Source organism: Panthera tigris, chromosome A2, assembly GCF_018350195.1.
Source record: "Panthera tigris isolate Pti1 chromosome A2, P.tigris_Pti1_mat1.1, whole genome shotgun sequence".
NCBI classification, from domain to species: domain Eukaryota; kingdom Metazoa; phylum Chordata; class Mammalia; order Carnivora; family Felidae; genus Panthera; species Panthera tigris.
In genome coordinates, this window is record NC_056661.1 from 145,229,735 (window position 1) to 145,254,715 (window position 24,981).

The 24,981-nt window shown below is 39.5% G+C and overlaps 1 protein-coding gene across 2 annotated transcripts in view; it reads right to left on the reverse strand.

Moving 5' to 3' along the window:
- COPG2 (COPI coat complex subunit gamma 2) overlaps window positions 1–24,981 on the reverse strand; it is a 114,771-nt gene that overhangs the window by 49,518 nt on the left and 40,272 nt on the right. For both annotated transcript variants that reach the window (XM_042972439.1, XM_042972449.1), the window contains 6 exons: window positions 11,605–11,738; window positions 10,987–11,054; window positions 8,282–8,470; window positions 3,802–3,897; window positions 3,241–3,484; window positions 755–830 (listed from right to left, as the gene is read on the reverse strand). In XM_042972439.1, coding sequence (XP_042828373.1) covers window positions 755–830; window positions 3,241–3,484; window positions 3,802–3,897; window positions 8,282–8,470; window positions 10,987–11,054; window positions 11,605–11,738 — 807 coding nt within the window. The remainder of the gene's footprint in view (window positions 1–754; window positions 831–3,240; window positions 3,485–3,801; window positions 3,898–8,281; window positions 8,471–10,986; window positions 11,055–11,604; window positions 11,739–24,981) is intronic.

Here is a 24,981-nt window from a genome sequence, read left to right on the forward strand (position 1 = left end):
CAAACGACACAGAGCAGGCTGTCCGACACTACCTTTGGAAAAGAGCTCAACAGCCAACAGTGGATCCTACAATCTCCATAAATTTGGGAGACTGTCCTGAACTGGTAAAGAAATAGGGTCTTTATGAACCAGAAGCACTACGTAAGCAGGCATTAAAATGATTAGGAAGAATACAAAAACATGAGATAGCAGGTTGGAGTCTAGTCTTGAATATGCAGCCACATGACCCTGGTAAAGACTTAGACTTCCTCATCATTAAGAGATGGGACTATTACGCGTTCTAAGGATACTAAAAAGGATTCAGAATCCAGCCACTGTTACTACTCAAATGGCAATTTGTTTTATTTCAACCAGCCAGCCTTTAGCTTATAATTTTTCTGCTTCAATTATAAGATGTAATCACCGAGTATTTGCTAAAGCAGATCTTTTCCTCATCAAATAGGGAACCATGGAAACCACGAAAAGCTGATTTTTCAACTCTCCATAGCGAATCACTTTGAAGTTGGCCCCTACTCTGCAAATTGAGGCACATATATTTAAGTCACTTCCTCAAACTCCATGGGAGAAAGTCAAAATGAAATCTACGTGTGCACACACAATTACTAGAAAGATAACAAAAATGCCATTCGCCCCTGACGTACTCCCATCAGTTCTACTCTTAGGCTCCACGGAACATTTGATATGGTACAAGGAAGCATTGTCTGTTCAGTCATATGGCATCCTTAAAAAAAAAAAAAAAAAAAGACATACTTACCTTTGTAAGAGGACAAGGATGCTTGGGAGAAGATTCTCATTTTGAGCCCCAAATTTAGCCAAAGCACTCACAGCAGCTACAATGAAGCATAAAACAGAACAACATAAATACTGTATTGGTGTCTCAGGGGTACGCAGTAATTATTCAAAAAACAAAAAACAAAAACCAAAAAAAGAAGCTTCCCCGTGTTCAGTGGGAATAAACTCTCTTAATTTGTGTGTTTCTTGATTTTATCTCTTTGCCCCGTTTAAGCCTAACTAGAAATCTGCAGGCCCAAGACAGCTATGGATAGGCAAATTCTCTATGCACTGAGAAAAAAGAATCATATGTGTGTGTGTGTATATATATATATATATATATATATATATATACACATACATATGTGTATATATATATATATATATATATATATGTATGTATATATATATATAGGCCTTCCTCCACTCTGACCACAGCCCCCTGTATACCACAGTGACGTAATTAAGCTCTAACACAAACAACCAACCCCAAGCATAAAAAGCAACTCTACTATTAAATTCACTCCATTCAGGAAAAGATTTATTGCTTACCTAACTTTTGTCGGGAGTGGTGCCGGGGGTAGAAAGAGAAAAGACACAGTCCCTGATCTCAGGGAGTTGGACTCTAGTGGAGAAGACAGGTAAGTAAAGAGACAATGACAACGTGGTAAAGTCCACGGCAGAACTACATCCAGGATGCTACGTGAGAAGAGAGAGAGAGGAGCCTAAATCAGAACTGCTGGAGAAATGACCCAAGGATGGACGCTTGCCACCTGCGCTAAAACTTGAGGGGACAAGTCAAGTTAGCCAGAGGGAAAGGGCGGGGAAGGAGCGCCACAGGCAGAGAGAACAAATCCAAGGCGGGGCGAGGCAGTGACACGACGGAACAGGTACGCTTGAGCCTCACGCTTCTTACGACCGGACATCGAATACAGGGCACACCTGCGTATTTGTAACAGGGCGCATTACGAACTGGCTGTTCGTAAGCAGACTCTGTGCGCCAAGGCCATTTTGGAAGCCGAGTGTGGAGGACAGACTGGACGCCTGTGAGACTACCAGGCAGTCGGACTAGGCGGGCATCTGAAATGGAGGAGGGCCTGCACCAGCACTTGGGGAAACAGAAAAGAGAGAATGCAGAAACGCTAAGGCGGCGGAGTTGACGGAACTTTGTCAGGGAGCCGATGGGGCTTCTAGAACGGCAGAATCCGCTTCCGTCTTGACGGCTGAGTGGATGGTAAAGGTGAGGACTTCCATTTGGGTTGCACCCGAAGTGCCTCAGACAGGGGCATACAAGTTCAGGAAAGAGACCCGGGGCCGCAATGCCGCGGCATAGCGGTGGAGCTCGGAAAACGACCCCCACAAAAGACAGCGTTACAGCCATTAGTACGAAGTGTGTGTATTCTCAAGTGTGTATTTTTTGAGGGTGTATTTTTAAGTTGGTAAGACAGACCCCCAAGGGAAATGAGCATTTTAAGGAACGAAAGAGGAGCCTTACAAATCAGGCTGGGGAGGGACGGAAGTCACGGGCTCTCGTGGACACCAAGCGGAGAGTTTCGAGATGTGTTCAGCCACTCATTCAGGCCGAAGGAGGCGAACAAAGGTAAGAACTTGATTTTCCAACTAGCTTATCGGTAACTTTAAAAATTCGCTTCGGAGGGCTTTTAAGGGAGAGAGCCAGTTTATCGTGAGCCGAAGAAAAAAATGGGGAATAAATTCACGGAGGCAGTTAGTAACGGCTACTTCAAGTTTACCTGACAGGGGAGGTATAGTCAATACCTGGTAAGAAACAGTGCATCAGAGGAAGGTTTATATATATATTTTTTAATAAATCTTGAATATTTATTCAGTTTTTGAGGGAGCGAGAACAAGAACAAGCGGGAGAGGGACAGAGAGAGAGAAGGAGACACACAATCCGAAGCAGACTCCAGGCTCTGAGCTGTCAGCGCAGAGCCCGACGAGGGGCTCAAACTCACGAACCGCGAGGTCATGACCTGAGCTGAAGTCGGACGCTTAACCGACTGAGCCACCCAGGTGCCCCAGTTTATATTTTTAATAGGAGAGCTTTTCACCTGTTCATATGCTCAGGGGAAGGAATGATTAGAGAGGAGGAAGTCAAAAAAAATGTCCTAAGATCTCTTGAAAAAGTCACTTAAAAATACACACACACACACACACACACACACACACTTCATACTAATGGCTCTAAGTCTGAGAAAAACCACCTGATGCCATCACAGCATTCCTATCATACTGAAAGTCAAGAGTTATCTGTCTCTAACCAGCAGCAGAAATCCGGATGGAAACCGAGCGCCAACAAAGAGCTGCGTTATCTGGCCTAAGTAGGTCCCAAGCCCCCACCCTCACTCAGACCTTGCAACTTCATTTTCCAATTTCATCACCACCCCCCTGAGTTAATAAGCATTTCAGAGGATTAGGAGTCCCGTCGGTATCAGCGTTCCAATGACTCACCAGCTCTGACAGCCTCGTTCTCCAGTACGACCCTATTAAAGATAAAGCGGATATACTTGGAGGGGACGGGCGTTCTGGGGCCCTCTTTGCCCAACAAGTGTAGAATCTTAGTGGCCAGAACAGTGTGTTCACAGTCCTCAATGAATTCACAAAGGTGGGCTAGACCGGCTTCTTTACCCTCGGGGTTCTCTTCCACAATGCTGATTATGCAGTCCACAATGGCTCGCTTATATTCAAAGCCTCCCTGGCAAAAGAGAAAACTGCCATTCATTCGGAGGAGGACGCTTTTTGACGAAATGCTTCTAACTCCGAGGCTCAAGCTTATAATATTCAAATTTCATTTCCTTTCCCTTCTGAAAGAAACAAAAGTGTCTGTGCTCCCAGTGCTAAAACAACAGCATGTTTAGTGATGAGAAGACGGCAACCAGAATTAAGCACACTATTTCGGAGGCATGCTGAGAGGATAAAGCTGTTTTAAATACGACGGATGGGATCTCATGGGAATCGTTAAGAATTTGAGAGAGCAACTTTCTATGATGAGAATATGTCTTGTCTACCTACATCATCTCGGAGCATGTTGGAGAGGAAAGTCATCATGACGCTGTGCTTTCGAGGGTATTTCTGGCAGAGAGCACTGATGGCCTGTACAACCACCACCTGTAGAAAAACACAGAAAGGATGTTCGTCTTTACAGCTTTAGCTACGAGGCATACTTTGCCTCTTACTCGCTGCAAGCTAAGAAGGGGCTGTAGTTACCTCAAATGGCAATAAGGCTTCTCCGTGAAGGATCGGGTAGGAGGGCTCAAAGGAAAATAAACAACAATTTTCAAGAGACCCCAGCCCCTTGCTCTAAGCACATAAGCCCAGAAAAATTTTAAAGTCAACAGTGAAGAGAAAAAGCGTAAACAGACCGATTTCCGTAGAAGAAAGAGTTACTAAGGAACTAGTTCACAAAATGGTTTCTAGGAAAATGTTACCACAACTTAACTTTAAAGACCAGTGTCAAGAAATAAGTAGGGTGTGAAATTTTACCCTACTTGCAAGCTAACACGTTAGTCTGCGATCTCACGGATTGCTGGGAGAGAAAACACGAGACTCCTGGATCAGAGATGGGCGGCTAAATACTCACAGCAATGGCAGTAGTTAGAGCATCAGCATCTGGGGCAGTATCCTCGGCCCCAATTCCCAGAGGGCAATGCGAAAAGGGCTACGGTAGCTCCCATTACGGAAGAACCCTGAGGTGTGGAACTCAAATATTTTACATCTTTATTATACTGGACAGTGAGCATGCCTGCTTTTTGCTCTAGAGAAAGCACTAGGTGTATCTTCTAGGGAAAGGTGGAAACCTACCTTTTACTTTTAATTTTTTAATTTTTAAATGTTTACTTATTTTTGAGAGAGAGACACACACACACACACAGTGCGAGCCAGGGAGGAACAGAGAGGGAGACACAGAATCTGAAGCAGACTCCAGGCTCTGAGCTGTTAGCACAGAGCCCGATTGGGGGGCAGGGGGGCTCGAACCCACGAACCATGAGATCATGACCTGAGCCGAAGTCAGACGCTTAACCGAATGAGCCACCCAGGCAACCCAGTTTTATTATTTTTTTACTGTTTATTTATGTTTGAGACAGAGAGAGTGAGTGAGAGAGAGAGCATGAGTGGGAGAGGGGCAGAGAGAGAGGGAGACACAGAATCTGATGCAGGGTACAGGCTCTGAGCTGTCAGCACAGAGCCTGACGTAGGGCTTGAACCCGTGAACCATGAGATCATGACCTAAGCTGAAGTCGGACCCTTAACCAACTGAGCCAACTAGGCTCCCCTGTCCTTTACTTTTAGAGGGAGAAGCTATTATCTCTAAGGCTGGAAGAGATCTTGAACTATACAAAGGGAACATGTACATGCATAACTAATGAGATCTAATGGATACAAACATGTATAATAGCAACAACAGACAATATCAGAAAAGCATTTTAAGAACATTCAAAACTAACATAAACATACTATAAAACATTAAGGCACAACAGTACGCTTGAACAAATTAAAAGATATCCCTTGTTCTCGGATAGGATGTCTCAACAACATCAAGATGACATCTGTTTTCCCCTACGTTAACGTACAAAGTCAATGTGATCCCAATAAAAATGTCAATGAGATTTTTCATGACGCTAGACAAGTTAGTACTAAAATTCACAAGGAAAAATAAACATGTAAGAATAGCTAGAGAAAAAAAACCAAAGAGGGGGTATTAATACTTCCTATAAAGCTCGTGTATTTAAAATAGTGTGTGGTACTGATGTATGACTAAATGAACAACAAAACAGAACAGAAAGCCCAAAAATAGACCCACGTACATATGGAAACTTCGTATATGATAAAGGTGGTGTCTCAAACCACTGGGGCAAAGACCCATCTTTTAAATAAAATTTGGAGGGGGGCGTCTGGGTGGCTTGGTCGGTTAAGCGTCCGACTTCGGCTCAGGTCACGATCTCGCGGTCCGTGAGTTCGAGCCCCGCGTCGGGCTCTGTGCCGACAGCTCAGAGCCTGGAGCCTGTTTCAGATTCTGTGTCTCCCTCTCTCTGTGACCCTCCCCCGTTCATGCTCTGTCTCTCTCTGTCTCAAAAATAAATAAACGTTAAAAAAAAAAATTTTTTTTTTAAATAAATAAATAAATAAAATTTGGAGGCAGGGAGAGCAATGAGATAATCATTGAAAAAGGGTAAGATTAGATCCATTTCTCATACCGTATGTAATAATAAAATCCAGTGGATCAGAGATTTAAATGTAAAACATGAAACTATATATACACTAGAAGAAATCATAGGTGAATCCTTATTCACCCAATCAGAGTCTATAATCTGAAGGGAAAGGCTTTCTAACTATTCCCCAAAAGTCAAATGCAACAAGATGGACAAATCTGACCACATAAAGAGAACAAACTTTCGCATAAATAAAATATGAAAGACATCAGAAGAAAAGTCAAAAGACAAATGACAAACGGGGAGAAAATACCACATTTCACAGATAAAGAGCTAATATCCCTACGATATAAAAAACCTGAAATAACTGAGGAAATAAAAGACCAAACTTCCTATAGAAGAAGATGGAGAAAAGAGATGAGCAAACAATATTCAAAAAGAATTATTAAATGATCTTCAAAAATGTAAAAAGATGTTTACCTTCCTTCATAAGAAGAGAAACTCATTAAAACTACATTGAGATACATTCTCTCACCCATCAGGTTGGCAAAACTTCAAAATACAAGCCACTCTACTGGTGAGACTATGGGGAAACTGGCACTCTATTACATTGCTGGTGCCATTTAGCATTCTGTACAAAACTGCATGTCGATTTACCCTTCAACCTAGCATGTGACCTTCTAGGAACTGACCCTGAGATGCACCTCCAACATTTTGAGAAAACATATGCACAAGGTTATCCGCTGCAGTTACTTGTAATTGCAAAAGACTGAAACCTAAATGTCTAAGCACAGGAGGCTCATTCAGTAAGCTATACTACAAAATGACCTTCATAATCTCCCAAGGTTCCCCAGGATTCAAAATGTCCACCTGAATATACAGGCTACGTTTGTTTTTTTTAAAAGTCTAGATATATACTAGAAGGGAGTAAATAGAGCCAGTTATACTTCTTGGCTGAGAATTAAGAAAGAAATAATAACATCTTTCCACTTTAATTCTTTTAACTGAAATTTATTTTATTGTTCTTTTGATCATCTCTGACACATTCTCACCAGTTCTATTCAACACTGTAGTGGAAGTCCTAGTCATTTTAATTAGGCAAGAAGAAAAAGAAAGGGAAGGCTTTTAGATTGGAAATGAAGAAGTAAAACGGTCTCTATTCACAGATAACATGATTATTTATATAGACAACCCTAAGGAATGCATAACAACTACTGGAACCAATAAGGTTTCAGTATCAGAAAGGATACCAAGTTATGAGAAAAAGAAGTATTTTTATATACTACTAGCAAACAATAAAACAGAAATTTTAATAGAAAAAAAAGCATAAAATATTTATAATTTAGCAAAAGATGAGCAAGACCGATAGAGTAATTGGTAATAAACATTACTCAGAGACATTAAAGAAGACCTATATAAAGGCAGAGGTATACCATATTCATGAACTGGAAGAATATGGTTATGATGTCAGTTCTCCCCATATTTATTTATAGATTCAACATCACCCCAATCATAATCCTAACTGACTTTGTTTTATACAAATTATAAGCCAGCTCTAAATTTTATATGGAAATGTCAAGGACCTATAATATTAAAAAAGGGCAAATTGAAAGAACATACTACTTGACACTTAAAGAGGTACCATAAAGCTACATTAATCAATACAGTTTGGTAATGACACAGGATTGACAAAGAGATCAACAGAATATTCTAAGGAGCCCAGATATATACCTACAATTATATGATTATCTGCTTTTCAGACAAAGATGTCAAAGCATTCCAATGGGGAAAGAGAATTCTTTTCAACAAATTATGTTGGAATGACTAGATATTAGTATGGAAAAAACCTGAACTTACCACATGCAATACATAAATATTAATTCAAATCGGATCAGAGGCCAAAATGTAAAAGCTGAAACCATAAAACATTTAAAACACAAGAAAGTATCTTTAAGGCTTGGAAGTAGACAAAACAATAACAGTAAAAGAAAAAGATGAATAAATTAGACTTCAGAAAAATTTAACACTTTTGCTCATCCAGAGACACTGTGAAGGGGCGCCTGGATGGATGAGTCGGTTAAGCGTCCAACTTCGGCTCAGGTCATGATCTCACGGTTTGTGAGTTCGAGCCTCGCATCGGGCTCTGTGCTGACAGCTCAGAGCCCGGAGCCTGCTTCGGATTCTGTGTGTGTCTCTCTCTCTGCCCCTCCCCCGCTCATGCGCTGTCTCTCTCTGTCTCCAAAATAAATAAGCATTAAAAAAATAATAATAATAAGACACTGTTAAGAAAAGAAATAGGCAAGCCAGAGACTGGGAGAAAACAATCATATTTAAACTTTTACCTTGAACTCATCTGAGATTTCAGACACAAAAGAAGATATCTGTTTCATGAGCCTGTCCACACTGCTCTCACTCCCTGTTTTGAGGAGTGTAGTAATGGCCAGGGTAGCAATGCTTCTGTTTGAGTCTGTGATCAAGTTTTCTAAGTCCAGATTGCAGGCAGTAACAGCAGAGGGGTGCTTCATTGCCACCTTGTGGAAGGGCAAGAAAAATAAATTAAGCAAACTGCTATTGCTGAAGACCGGAACTTTAAAAAACAATGAAAGAAAAAAATAGAAATTTTAATTAAGGTAAGTGACTTTTAAAAATCTAAATGCGGGTCGGGGGGGGGGCGCCTGGGTGGCTCAGTTGGTTGAGCGTCCGACTTCGGCTCAGGTCATGATCTCACAGCTCATGAGTTCGAGCCCCGTGTCGGGCTCTTGTGCTGACAGCTCAGAGCCTGGAGCCTGCTTCGGATTCTGTGTCTCCCGCTCTCTCTGCCCCTAACCCACTCACATTCTGTCTCTGTCTCTCTCAAAAATAAATAAACATTAAAAACAAATTTTTTTTTTTAATCTAAATGGGACAATATAGGTCCAAAGTAATTGTTTCAAGAAGAACATTTCCAATTAATATGGTATGAAATAGCATTTGGTAAATGATTAACTATGCCAGAGTCATAGTGTATAACAGCATTTTCTCTTCCTAGGTTTCTATAACCTTTATAACAATATCGCAGTCCATGTTTTATTACACTTGGCCTGTTTTTCTTTATAGTACATGTGTACGTGGATGTCTATTCTACTAGATGTAAGGATCTCGGAGAATAGCACCCAGTGTGGTAAACACTGCTCAAAGAGTGTTAATGGCTTATCACTCAGAAAACATTTCTGTCTTTAAGCAAACTCCAGCCAAATTGGTTTGTTCGTGCTCATCACAACATGTCTATCATCTGGCTTCTTTGCTTCTGTCAAAATTGTTCACCCCTCCGACTATCTCAATACTGGTATAGAATCCATTACCCACAATTTAAAAAATTTGAAAACTCAGCAAAGCATTGGCATCGAAATTCATTTTAACAGGAAAATCTGACCCAAACTAATGTAAAACTAGTTAAATAATAATTTAAGAGGACAGTCATATATATACCACAGAAATATCAATGTGTCTAATGGCAGGGTATTGCTCGAGGTTCAGTGGGGTGAGTATGTAAGAGATAGAACCATATCACCTTCCTAAAACTCACACAAGACTGAATTCTGAGACACATCTGGCCCTAATATTACAGATCAAAGAATGTGGACCTATGTCAACTCTTTAAAATATAACTCTAATTGTTATTCTCTATTGGGACACCTGGGTGGCTCTGCCGGTTAAGCGTCCGACTCTCAGTTTCAGTTCAGGTCATGATCTCGTGGTTTCATGAGTTCGAGCCCCGCGTCGGGCTCTGCGCTGACAGTGTGGAGCCTGCTTGGGATTCTCTCTCTCCCTCTCTCTCTCTGCCCCTCCTCTGCTTATGCTCTCTCGCTCTCTCTCAAATAAAAACTTAAAAAAAAAATCTTTAATTGTTATTCTCTACAGGGTTCTTCCATGGCCGTCCTACCAAGTTTCTTCCGCGGCTTCTCTCTCCTCCAGTTGTTCATACAATTAATTTATAACTGATCACACACTACCTGATGACAAGTCCTCTACTACCTTAAACTTTCATTTATGGTTACTTATTCTGTGTTTCTAAGTTATATCCTGTGGAACTATGCTGTCCAATATGGTAGCCAATAGCCAAATGTGACTAATAAGCATTTGAAATGTGGCTAGTCCAAATTAAGATATGCTCTAAATATAAAATATACACTGGATATTAAACATTTAATATGAAAAAAATATAAGGCAAAATAGATCTTTAATAATTTTATAATGATTACATGTTGATATGACATTTTACATATATTAGGGTAAATTAAACGTATTATTACCATTAATTTCATCTTGACAGGGCACCTGGGTGGCTCAATCGGTTAAGCTTAAGCGTCTGACTTCAGCCCAGGTCATGATCTCACAGTTTGTGAGTTCGAGCCCCACGTGTCAGCTGTGCTGACAGCTCAGAGCCTGGAGCCTACTTTGGATTCTGTGTGTGTGTCTCTCTCTCTCTGTCCCTTTCTCGCTCATGCTCTGTCTCTCTCTCTCAAAAATAAACATTAAAAATTTTAAAAATAAAAAAATAAAATTAATCTCATCTTGAAAAATGTTTTAATGTGGTCAGTATAAAATTTAAAATTACATATGTGACTCACATTGTGTTACACCAGCACTGTCCCAGAGAAATTTCTACAGCAATAGAAACGTTCTTTATTTTTGCACTGTCCAATATGAGGGTCACTAACCATGTCACTATTGAGCACATGAAGTGTGACTAGAGTGACTGAGGGGCTGAATTTTTAATTTTATTTCATTTTGATTAATTTAAATGGAAATGGCCACTCATGGCCAATGGCCATCATATTGGACAATGTGGTTTTCAGCTACAGAGTGCTCAGCAGTCAGAAATGAATTATTAGTCTTTAGTTGAATAGCAAAAATGGCCATACCTAAAGCCACAAATACAAGGAAGGTGCTCTAGAAGTGAAGTCCATAAATCATGCCTACTAACCTTGAGAGAAAGCCAAATGCCTCACATGAATGTTTCTCAGTCAAACATGGATACAAGTCAATAGTTGGCAAAAGGACCTACCTTGTTCAAGGTCCTCACAGCTGCATATCTCAACGCTGGCTTAGGAGAGCTACAGAAAAGCTGAAGAACTAGGGGAAATACAGATCACCATGAATATATCTCATTTCATCATATAGTACACATGAAGAATCATATTCAAAATATGCATAAGGAGATTAGATCGCAGCATCAGTACCTCATATGAGAAACACGTCATCAAAAATAGAAAAAGCACTTCTTGAGCTATAAAAGTTTAAATATAGGAAACAAAGTTTATTGATCTGTAAGAATTAATATATCCATGAATATTGGAATCTGTGGAATACTTCTAGCTATAAGAGCAAATAGACTTTTTTAACCATGAAGGAGAACTCAAGGCAAGAACTGAAGGCATGAGTGTTACTTGTCTTCTAAGTAAAATTTTTTAATGTTTCACACAGGGAAATAGTAACTTCAGAAAAAAAGCGCCAATTAAGTAAAGAACAACAAAAATAAATGACCTACCTAGCCGAATGCAAAGGCATATAGAGAGAGCTAAGGTTCAAAAATCATTCTTACTACCTCTCCTGCAGACCCGTGGGACTTAAAACAAAAACACACTAATGTAAACAACAGCCGGGTAGGGAACATACAACTGACCTGAAACAGCAGGTGCCAACTCCCTTGCAGTACAGTTAGGAAGATGGATGATGGCTGACGCAGCTTCATAAATAACCATTTCATGTTTATTTCGCAAGCAGCTCTCGATGAAATCGAACAGTGGGCTTTCATGGCTGACAATAAATACACACAGGGCATGATCAGATATCAAAAAGAACAGGTGCAATAAACATAGAAGTTAAAAACACAGGGAGATTGAGGAACACTTTCGGAATTATGGGTGGAGGACCCCTGAAAACACATTCCTCCATAAAAGCAAAGAGAACACTGGCATAAGGTTCCAAAATTAACTTGCTCAGCACTCTAGAAATTAGCCAAAGGCTTGCAACAATCCTAGCAACATTTGCTCAAGAAAAGTTACATCTTCATAAGAACAACAAGCTTTCTGGTGTTCTCCTTTGCTCTGTTTCTATTCCCTCTGTCCAATTTCATGGAAGCCTTGGAAATCAGCAGCCTCAGAACTGTAGTAGCTATGAAAGCCAGCAGCCTAGCAGCCACCAGAGGAGACAGATGGGTTTGGAGCTCCATCAAAAGCCCAGTCCCCAGGGAAATCTCACTATTTGACCTGACTCGTGCTCCCTAGAAAAGCTTCATTCATGGAGCTGATCTTCATTTCATCTGACTCAGAGTTCATTCAGTGAGGAAAGCCCTATCCTCAGCAAGTTTGTCCCAAAAAATCAGTGGCCGCTGTTTATCACTGCAGTTGCCAGAGACAATGATTCCACTCGGGACAAACAAGAGGGTGGCTGAAAACCTTAAAAGGAAAATCTGAGAAATGGGATCTCCACAAGAGGCCTTGGCAATATCTGACATATTCCTGGGGATCCAGAAGGCCATGCACATGTAGAAGACTGTGCAAATGCCCAGGAAAGGCCAGACAAGCCCTAATCCCTTGACTTTGAGGTTCTACGCAAGTAGGAACTGAAGGCTAAGGCAGAGTTGTAAACTGCCAGAGCATGGAAGGCATGCCCCAACACATAAAGTGCCCACTGGAAAAAGATCTGGAGATATATTGGCTTAAATCATTTAAGAAAATCTGTCAAGGAGCTCCTGGGCGGCTCAGTCGATTAAGCATCTGACTTCAGCTCAGGACATGATCTTATGGTTCGTGAGTTCGAGCCCCACGTCAGGTTCTCTGCTGTCAGCACAGAACCCACTTTGTATCCTCTGTCTCCCTCTCTCTCTGACCCTCCCATGCTTGTGCATACACACACATGCTCTCTCTCTCTCAAAAATAAACATTAAAAAGAAAAAAGAAAATCTGTTAAATCATTATCTGATGACTTAGCTAATCAAGCAGACTTCAGTACCTGTACATGACAAAGAGTAAGACTGCAGAATTAGTCCAGGAAAGTCACTGCACAAACAACAACAAACAGCAATAATAACAACCTCTGAGGATGGAGAAGAGAGAAATGTGATTTACAGAGTTACCACAATACATAAAATATCTAATTTTTGACAAAAAGTTATGACACATGTTAAAGAAATAGTAAAGTATGCCCCATATGTAGGGGAGAAAACCAGTCCGTACCAATCATTCTTGAGGAAGCCCAGGTATTGGAATTATTGGGCAAAGATTTTGTCAATAAATATAAACACGTTCAAAGAAATAAAGGAAATCATGTCTAAAGAATGAAAGAGAATTAAAGACAGGACAATCATACCTCACCAAAGAGAGAATATCGATAAAGAGAAATGAGTTTCGGTTTATTTGTTTTGCTTTCTTTTAAAAAGCCAAATAGAAATTCTGGATTTGGAAAGTGCAATAATGAATGAAAAATTCAAATCTGCAATTCAACGGCTGATTTGCACTGGCAGTAGAAAGAAATCAGTAAACCTGAAGGAAGTAGAAATAAATCAGATAATCCAGCTAAGAAAGAAAAAAGAATGAAAAAAAAAAAAAAGAGCAGAGCTTTGGAAATCTATGGAATATGACCCAATGTATGAACGAACATTTGCATAATAGGAGGCCCAGAAGGAAAATAGAGAGACAAAAGGAATATATGAAGAAATGACTAACAAAACTGCCCAAATTTGATGAAAAGCATTAATCTATGCACTTGAGTAGCTCAACAAATCCCAAGCAGAATAAAAAGAAAAAGATCCACACAGTGACACACCATAGTCAATCCACTGAAAGCAGAAGACAAAGAGAAAATCTTGACAGCAGCAAGGTAAAAACTACTGCATCATGCTTCAAAAGGGATCATCAATACAATCAATGGCTAACTTTTCACCTGAAACAAGGGAAGAGATAGGGCATAGAATGCCATATTCAAAGTGCTGAAATATAAAAACAAGAATTCTATATCCAGCAAAACTATCCTCCAAAAAACAAAGGCTAAATAAGGATATTCCCAGAGAAGCAATGACTGAAAGAAAGCACTGCTGACAGATTTACAAAAAAAACATCTTAAAGGAAGTCCTTTATGCTTAAAGATTTACACCGAACGGTGATGTGAATAATCAAGGAGAAATAAAGAGCACTAGACATGATAATTATGTGAGTTGATATCAAAGAGTCTATAGACAACTTTGTTTTCATTTCTCTTCTTCACTGCTTTAAAGGACATGAAATGGTATAAAGCAATAATTATAACCCTACAGTTGACCCTTGAACAACACAGGTTTGAACTACATGGATCAACTTATATGCAGACTTTTTATGATAGAGTACTGCAAATATATTTTCTCTTCCTTATAATTTTCTTAATGACATTTTCTTTTCTCTAGCCTACTTTATTATAAGAATATACCATTTAATACATATAACACAAAATACGTGGTTTATGGTATCAGTAAGGCTTCTGGTCAACAGTAGACTATTAGAAGTTAAATTTTAGAGAAGTCAAAAATTATATGCAGATTTTTAACTAGATGGAGGGCTGGCTCCGCTACTCCCCACATTGTTCAAGGATCAACTGTATATTGCTGGATTTATAACACATACATGCCATATATATGGCAATTATAGCAAACAGGAGCCCAGAGAGAATGAAACTATATTGGAGAAAAGATTCTGTATTTTACTAAAATTAAATTAGTATTAATCGGAAGCAGTCTGTGGTAAAGTGAAATGCATATTCTAATCCCTAGAGTAACAGCTAAGAAAAAAACTGGAAAAAAAGTTAAAATACTGACAGAGACATTAAAATGATACACTGAAAATATTTATTTAACACAAAACAAAGTAGTCAAAGAGGAGAGAAACAGAAAAAGACAGGAGACATAGAACAATCAGCACAATGGCAAAAGTAAGTCCAACTCTATTAATAATTATGTTAAATGTAAATAGTCTAATTATCCCAACCAAAAAAATAGAAATGGCCAGACAGGATAAAAAAAGCAAGATCCAATTATATGCTGTCCACAAGAGTCACACATTCAGATTCAATAAATCATATGGAAAATGGAAAAATATTTTAAACTGAATGAAAACAAAGACACATGAAAATTTATGAGATGTAGCTAAAGCAATGCTGGGAGGGAAATGTAGAGTTTTAAACACCAATACCAAAGAAGAAAAGTCCCGAATCCATAACCAAAACTTCCACAATTAAGAAATTAGAAAAACAAGAGTGAATCAACCCGACAGCAAGCAAAAGAAAGGAAATAAAATCAGAACAGAGATCAATAGACTAGAATGCAGAAAAAAAAAAAATAATAAAGAAAATCAGTAAAACCCAAAGTTAGTTCTTTGAAAAGATCAACAAAATTGACAAAGCTTTAGCTAGACTAATCAAGAAAAAAAAAAGAAAAGAAAAAACACAAATTATCAAAATAAGGAACGAAGAAAGGAACAACACTACTGACCCTAAGGAAACTTAAATGATGATAAGGGGATATTATGAACAACTATATGCCATTTCTAGGACTTTGTCCCCCAAAATGCCAACCTACTAAAATTGGCTCATGAAGAAATGCACAATCTAAATAGGTCTGGGAGTTATTTAAAACCTTCCCTCAAAGAAAAGCAGAGGTCCCAGTGATGTCACTGGTTACTTCTATCAAATATTTCAAGAAATAATACCAATCTTCCAGAAACTCTCCCAGGAAATAAATGAGGGTGCACTACTTCCCAGCTAATGCTGCAATGCCAGGATTACCTATGAACAAGCCTAACAAATGTTCACAAGAAAACTACAGCCCAGCATTTCTGTCCTAGACACAAAACTCCTTAACAAAAATGACCAAACTGAATCAAGCAATATATAAAAGAATAATCAATACACACAACAATGCACAATAATCAAGTAGCATTTATTACATGAATGCAAGATCAGTTTAACAACAGAACACCGATTTATGTTATATACCAAATTAATAATATAAAGGACAGAAACCACAATATCTTAATAAATGCAGAAAAGCAACTGACGAAATCTAACACCCATTCGATGATAAATATTCTCAAAAACCTAGAGACTAAAGGAAATGTCTTCCATCTGATAAAGGGCACCTTCAAAAAATGCACATCAGGCCTAGAGCTTTCCCCTCATATTCAGGGACAAGACAAGGACACCTGCTTTCACCACTTCTACTCAACATTTTAGTGAAAGTTCAAGACAGTAAAATCAGGCAAAAAAAGAAATTAAAGACATCCAGTTTGGAAAGGAAGAAGTAAAACTATCTGTTCACAGATGACATGATCCTGAACACAGAGAATCCCAAGGAATAACACACACACACACACACACACACACACACACACAAATACAACTAATAAATGACCATAGCAAGGCTACAGGATACAAGGTGAACCTGCAAAAATCAATTGTATTTCTATATATTGACAACAATAATCCAAAATGAAATTAATAATTCCATTCATAATAACATCGAAAAGAATAAAATACTTAGAAATGCATTGAATAAAACAGTGCAAGACCTTCCCACCGCAAACTACAAAAGCCTGCTGAGAAATCTAAGTAATTTCAGAAGCAGTCTCTGATCATGGACTGGAAGACTCAATATCAAGATGGCAATTCTCCCAAAATGATTTATTCAAAGTAGGTCTGTTGTTCTATTCAATGTAATCCCTACCAAAATGCTGGCAGTCTTTTGTTGCAGACATGCAAAGCTGTTCCTAAAATTTATACAGAAACGCAAGGACCAAACAGTCAAAACAGTTTTCAAAAACCTAAATATATAAAGCAAACATTGACATATCTGATGGGAAACACAGCAATACAATAATAGTAAAACACTTCAAGACTCTATTTTCAATAATGGATACAACATCCAGAGAGAAAATCAAGTGGATTGGAATAACGTTACAGACCAAATGGACCTGACATATACAGAACATTCTACCCAATGGCAGCAGGATACACATTCTTCCCAAGAGCACCAAGAACATTCTCCGGGATTGATCACCTGTTAGGTCACAAAACAAGTCTTCACAAGTTTAAGAAGATTAAAATCATACCAAGTATCTTTTCTCATCACAATGAAATAAAACGAGAAATCGGGACACCTGGGTGGCTCAGTCGGTTAAGCACCCGTCTCTTGATCTCAGCTCAGGTCAGGATCTCACTGTTTATGAGATTGAGCCTTGAGCTGGGCTTTGCGCTGACAGCACGGAGCCTGCTTGGGATAATCTCCCGTACATGCTCTCTCTCTCTCTCTCTCTCTCTCTCTCTCTCTCTCTCTCTCTGTCTCTGTCTCTCTCTCTCTCTCTCTCTCTCTCTCCTCTTTGCCCACCCTTTCCCACCCTTCGTGCAAGGGTGCACATGCACACGCTCTCTCAAAATAAATTAAATAAACTTAAAAAAAGAGACTAGAAATCAGTAACAAAAGGAAAACTGGCACATTCACAAATACATAGAAAGTAAACCACACACTCTTGAACAACCAATGGCTCAAAGAGGAAATCAAAATGAAAATTAGAAAATAAGAGACAACAAATACATGCAAGAAAGCAGAACTGAGTGGGAAGTTTATAGTGAAAAATTGTAAGTTTTTAAAATGGCATCTATGCCAGGAGACATACAAAATCAAAAAGAACTGCCATGGTAATTCTGCGAATTAACAAGTGAGGGGTAGTGGATACGAACAGGTATTTCAACAAATGGTACCAGGACTACTCAGTAGCCATGGCTGGGCAGTTAAATTGCTATCTCATACCATATCGAAAAAACAATTCCAAGTAGTTTATAGACCTAAAACATGAAAGCTAAAACTATAATGCAGGGTGCCTGGGTGGCTCAGTCGGTTAAGCGTCCAGCTTGGTTTTGGCTCAGGTCATGATCCCGTGGTTCCTGAGTTTGAGCCCGCATTGAGATCTGCACTGACAATTCGGAGCTGGCTTGGGATTCTTTCTCCCTCTCCCTCTGCTCCTCCCTCGAGAGCTCATACTTAAGCTCAGGCTCGCTCTCTCTCTCTTGCTCTCTCGCTCTCTCTCCAATAAATAAATAGACCTTTAAAAAAGTTTATCTTAAGTTTATCTTTATCTTAAGAGATAATGCTTATAAAAAATATCATAGAAAATATATTTGAGACCTTGGGGTAGAAGATGTCTTCAGCAAGACACCAAAAACAGTATTCCAAAAGTCAAAGATTGACCAATGTGACTACATTAAAGAAGTTCTGTTCATTAAGACACCAGGAGAGAGAGAACAGACAAACCTGAGTGGGAAAAGCTATTTGCAACATAACAGCCAAAAAAGAACTCCCAGAAATCAGTACGAATAAGGCAGATAACCCAATAAAAAACTGGGTATTTCAATAGAAAGGATATTCAAATGGTTAATAAACATAGAAAACATTTCCCAAACTCATCAGTAATTAGGGAATTACAAATTAAAACCACTATGACTTGACAAGGATGCCAAGGCAATGCAATGGAAAAAGAATCTTTCACCAAACAATGCTTAGACAACCGCAAACTCCTATTTCAACCAGATACCCACATGCAAAAGAATGAAACTGGACCCCTACCTCACACTATATACGAAGATACCTCAAAATGTATCAAAGACCTAAATGTAAAAGATAAAATTATAAGACTCTTAGAAGACTGCACAGGTATAAATCTTCGTGACCCTGGATTGGACAATGGTTTCCTTTAGTACAATACCGGAAGTACAAACAACCAAAAAAAACAAACAAACAAAAAAACTAGACAAATTGGACTTCATCAAAATTTAAAACTTCGAGGGGCGCCTGGGTGGCTCAGTCGGTTGGGCGCCGACTTCGGCTCAGGTCACGATCTCGCGGTCCATGAGTTCGAGCCCCGCATCGGGCCCCTGTGCTGACAGCTCAGAGCCCGGAGCCTGTTTCGGATTCTGTGTCTCCCTCTCTCTGACCCTCCCCCATTCATGCTCTGTCTCTCTCTGTCTCAAAAATGAATAAAAACGTAAAAAAATAAATAAATAAATAAAAAAAATTTAACTTCGGTACTTCAAAGGACACAACCAGGAAACGAAAAAGCCCACAGAATGGGAGGAAATCTTTGCAAATTATGTATCTAATAAAGATCTAGTATCCAAAATGTATTTGGTTAATGATTACAACTCAATAAAGGACAAATAACCCAATTTTTAAAATGAGCAAAGGATATGACTGAACCTTTCTTCAAAGAAGACATACAAATGCCCAATAAGCACATGAAAAGATACTCAACACTATTAGTCATTAATGAAATGCAGCTTTTGTTACTGTCAAGCCAAGAACTTATTTGTACAATTTTTTTTCAATAAAATTTTTTCAATGGAAAAAAATAACCACAATGAAATACACTTCATCACACCTACTATGAGATATATAACAACAAAGACAATAATGAGTATCGGTGGGGATGTGGAGACATTGGAACCTTCGTGCATGGTGGGCAAAAATGTAAAATGATGCACCCATTTTGGAAAAGAGTTTGGCAGTTCCCCTCAGAAAGTTAAACACAGAGTTACGTTATGACACAGCAACTCTATTCCTAGGTATATGCCCAAGAGAATGGAAAAACATATTCACATAAAAAACTATGCATGACTGTTCATAGTAGCATTATACATAAAAGCTGGAAAGTGGAAACAACCCAAATGTCCACCAACAAATAAATGGGTAAATAAAAATATGGGATAGCCTCTCAATGGAATATCATTCAGCCATAAAAATCGAGTACTGATACTTGTATAATATAGATGAACCTTGAAAACGTTACTGTAAGTGAAAGAAACCAGAGACAAAAGACCACATATTGCATGATCCCATTTATATTAAGTGTCTAGAACAGGTAACTCCAGAGGGACAGGAAGCAGATTGCTTTCCAGGGGCTGAGAGGAGGGGAGAATAGGGAGTGACTGATAGTGGGTTGGGGGTTTCTTTTTCACGTGATGAAAACGTCCTGGTTTCAGTGGTGGTGGGTAGATAACTTTGTGAATATACTAAAGACCACTGAATCAGGAGCACCTGGGTGGCTCAGTCCGTTAAGCATCCGACTCTTGATTTCGGCTCAAGCCACGACCTCCTGATTTGTGAGTTCGAGCCCCATGTCGGCCTCTGTGCTGGCAGTGTGGAGACTGCTTGGGATTCTCTTTGTCTGCCCCTCCCCTACACATGCTTGCTCTCTCTCTCAAAATAAATAAATAAACTGAAAAAGAAAAAAAAAGACCACTGAATTATACACTTTTAAAAAAGTGAATTTTACGGTATCCGAGTTATATCTCAATAAAGAAAATCTAATATACCCCTCTGATTAATTTAAAATTTGACATCAAGTCTTGGCCTCAGGAAATCTCACCTGCCTGGCTGGAATGTAAATTGGTACAATCACTTTGAAAAACAGTCCAACAATGATCTGCCAATTCCATTCCTAGAGACATACCCTACAGAAATAAATGCTTACATATAAAGAGAGAAAGCTATGGTAATGAGGCGGTGTGGTGTAGGTACAGGAATGCTGTTTGCTGCCATTTCATTAGTAAGTGCTCAAAACCGAAAACAACCCAAATGCCCACTAACAGAAGAATGAATATAAATAAGCCTGGAAGGATTCAGTCAAGGAAATGTACAATTAAAATGAACCAGACCTCCGGTAGAAACAAGGGTAAATCTTAGACAGAAATACTGAGTGAAAACAAACAAACAAACAAACAAACAAGATAGAAACTATAGCATGATTCTATTGACATAATGTTCAAAACGAAACCTTATTGTTTATGAATGCATACGCGGGGTAAAAAATCTAAAGAAAGAGCCAAGCAATTACTACCGTAAATATCAGAATAGTGATTTCTACCGGGGGTGGGTATGATCAAGAAGGATGTATATCACATTTCTGGGATACCAGAAACATACAACTACCTAACACATAGGGCCAGTTACCTGGGTGTTCTACAGCAATTGGACACAATGTACAGAATACAACTATGAGTCTTATGCAATTCTCTAGATGTAGGTTTCTCAATTTAAAAAATTTTAAATTCTCTCTTGAATATAGGGTTCTAAATATGAGGTCAGTTTTGTTATCAGTGATCTACAGATCAACTACAGTCTTACCTTTTTAGAGTATGATTTGTCAGTTTCTGAGAGAGAAGTGTTTACAGTCTCCCGAACTTAATTTCTTGTATTTCTTTAAGATGGTGCTGCACATATTTTGAAGCAATGTTATTAAGTACAGTTAATACTTAGTACTTAACTGTACTTGAGCAGTGCAGGGATGAGGGGCACTGAACCACTAAGCAGTTGAAAATTCATGTGGAACTTTGGACTCTCCCCAAAACTTAACTACTAATAGCCTACTATTAACTGGAAGCCATAGCAACAAGCCATAGTCAATTAGCACATATTTTACAGATTAGGTGCATTGTATATCGTATGCTTACAATAAAGCCAGAGAAAAGAAAATGTTAAGAAAAGCAGAAGGAAGGAGCGCCTGAGCGGCTCAGTCAGCTAAGTGTCGGACATTGATTTCAGTTCAGGTCATGATCTCTGGATTCGGTTCTTGAGTTTGAGCCTCCTGCTGGGCTCTGCACTAACACTGCGGAGCCTACTTGGGATTCATTCTCTCTCTCTCTCTCTCTCTCTCTCTCTCTCTCTGTCTCTCTCCCTCCCTCCCTCCCTCTCCCTCTGACCTTCCCCTGCTTGCTCTCTCTCAAAATAAATTAATACACTTAAAAAAAATCAGAAGAAAAATACAGTTATGTACTGTACTGTATTTATCGGGAAAAAAAATCCATGTATAACTGGACGACGCAGTTCAAACCCGTGTTCAAGGGTCCACTGTACATACAAGTTTATTCCTGTGACATCATTTTTTAGATCATTTCTTTTGTCACAATACAAAATCCCACTTTGTCCTTTTTAATGCTCTAAATCCTGATTCCTATTCTGGCTTGTATTACTATTGCTAAGCAGCAATTAGTGTTTGTATATATCAAGCATGTCTTTTTGATAGATTTTAAGTGTTTCCTTGTCCTTCTGTTTAGACGTGTCTTTTGTGAAAGGCTATATAATAGATCTCTTATTTTGTTTACCTGACCGGCCACTCTTTTATTAAGTAATCCTTTAATAATGTCAGCAAGCCTACCTCCATTTATTACACTGAAAATACTTTTGTTTGCTAGGCAGTCTCTATAATGGTCCCCCCAAATCTCTTTTGAAAATATCCACATCCCTGTGTAGTCCCCTCCCACATTATACCAGACTCGGTCTCTGTAACCAAGGGAACACACCAGAGGTGAGGCCATGTCCCTTTCGAGATGAGGTTATAACACCCTGCAGCTCCCATCTGAACCTCTCCTCCAGTTCACTTACTTTGGGAAGAGCCACTGCCATGCTGTGGGGACGTTCGAGCAGCCTACACACAGGCCGCCAAAGTGAGAAACTGAAGCATCTGGCCAACAGCCAAGGAGAAACTGAGGCTTGTCAACAACTACATGAGCGAAATTGGAAGCGGATCTTCCAGACCTAGGTGGGTGCAGCTTTGGCTGATGGCTCGACTGGGGCTTCATGAGGACCCTGGGCCAAACCAGAAGCTAAGCCACTTGCAGATCCCTGACCACAGATGCTACGAGATGATGTCTGTTATAAGCTGCTAAGTTTGGCACAAATTTGTCACATAGCAAGAGACAACTAATACATTTACACTGAATTCTGCCCAACTTATTTGGTTTTCTTCTATTTATATACTCCCTTGTTTTCCACTAAACTTCAAATTTTCTTCATTCCGTTTTTATTTCAATACTTCTATTTTTTTAACGTTTTTATTTTGAGAGAGAGTGTGCACGCACACACGCGTCCAAGTGGGAGAGGGGCAGAGAGGGAGAGGGAGAGAGAGAATCCCAAGCTGGCTCCATGCTGTCAAGGCAGAGCCCGATGTGGATCTCAATCTCATGAACTGTAAGAACATGACCTGAGCTAAAATCAAGAGTCAGACGCTTAACCGACGGGGCCACCGAGGTGCCCCTATGTCACCATTTTTAAAGCTTTGCATTCCATTTACAGTCTTAGTTACGAATCCGTATGTTTTTCTGACAAAGTTTAACATTAACAATTAACACCTTGGGGTGTCTGACTGGCTCAGTCAGGAGAGTATTCAACTCTTGGTCTTGGGGTCGTGAGTTCAAGCCCCACGTTGTGGGGTAGAGATGATTTAAATAAATAAATATTTATAAGTAATAATCGACAACATATTCCTCCCAAACCAGACCAAAACAAACACACTTAGCACGCTTTGACTACCATGTAGAACTGCCTTCAACACCAGTATTTATCATATTGCTGTCTTCTGGAATCTTTGAGATTGTTATTAAACTTTACAAAGTTAAAATATCATCTATTTATGATTACTACTGCTTATCCTAACTCCATATTCATCTTACTCCTTCAATCCCACTACTGCCTTCTGAGTATGTATTTGTTCATGCTGGAGTAAATCTTTGACTAATTCTTACAAAGTGATTGACAAACTATTTATGGTAAATCCTTCTGTTTAAAAATACCTTTCTTTCGCCCTTGCTGTTGGATGATAGTTTGGCTGAGTATAGAATTCTAGTTTGACAGTTCTCTTCCCACAGCACTACGAAGACACCGTTGCTGCCTTGCACGCAATGCTACAAAGAAACCTAAAGTAAAACTATAGGTTAAATACCTTTGGTTTCATAGAACTTTTAGAATTTTTCTCTTTACCCTTGTTTAAAAAAAATGCAGCGTTAGAATGTGCTTGTTTACTTATCTTTACACTTCATTCTACTTAGCATTTTGTGCTGTGTGTGTGCACCCACGTGCATTTACTCTAAAGATCTTATCTTTCTACAGGTCTGAGAAATGATCAGCCGTTTAAAAGGGTTAACTTTGTATTCGATTATAACAAAATCATAGAAAAGTCCACAAAATATTTGTCTCCCGCTCACCCCCCGCTCCCTCAAATTCCTATTCAAGCCCTAACCCACGGTGTGTGACTCTATTTGGAGATGGGCCCTCTAGGGAAGTAATTAAGGTTAAATGAGGTCATAAAGGTGGAGTCCTGATCTGAAAGGATTAGTGTCTTTAAAGGAGAGATAACACAGCACTTGCTCTGGCCCCCCAATCTGTGCACGCGCACAAGTGAGTGTGTGTGTGTGTGTGTGTGTGTGTGTGTGTGTGTGTGTATACAAATGAACCAAAAGATCACATGAGCGCACTGTGAGACAGTAGCCCTCTCCAGCCCCAGGGAGAGCTCTCACCATACACCAACCCTCTTGGCACTCTAATCTTGGGATTTCCTAGACTCCAGAACTGTGAGCAAATAAGTTTCTGTTGTTTAAGCCCCCTCGTCTGTGGTATTTTGTCACAGCGGTTGTAGCATACTAATAATATAGCAGCTGACCTTGAAGAGGCCCCCGGTGATTCTTGGTTTCTGGTATTCATTCCCTTTTCTAGTCCCGAGCCACGCTGAACAGAGCTGACCTTTTTTATCCAACGGAATACTGCAGAAATGTTGGGGTGTGGCTTCAAAGACTAGGTGTCTATGAATATTTTGTTCATAAAAATAATTGTGCCTTGCACTTTGTGCTCTCTTGTATCCCTCACTGTGGGGGAAGCCAGCCACAATGTTATAAGGACACTGACTAGCCCCATGGAGAGGTCTACATGGCAAGGGACTCAGGCGTCCTGCCAACAGCCTGCACCAAGGCACCAGTCACGAGAGTGAGTGACCCCGGAGGCAGATTCTCCAGCTTCCCTCATGCCTTCTGATGACCACAACTTTGGCCAACATCTGGACTGCAGCCTCACGAAAGACCTCAAGGAGGCACCAGCTGAGAACACTCCCAAATCTCCAGCCCACAAAAATCATGTGGGAAAAGAAGTATTTGTCCTTTTAATCCGGTTAAGTTTTTCAGTAATGTGTTATACAATGGCAGAAAACTAAATCCA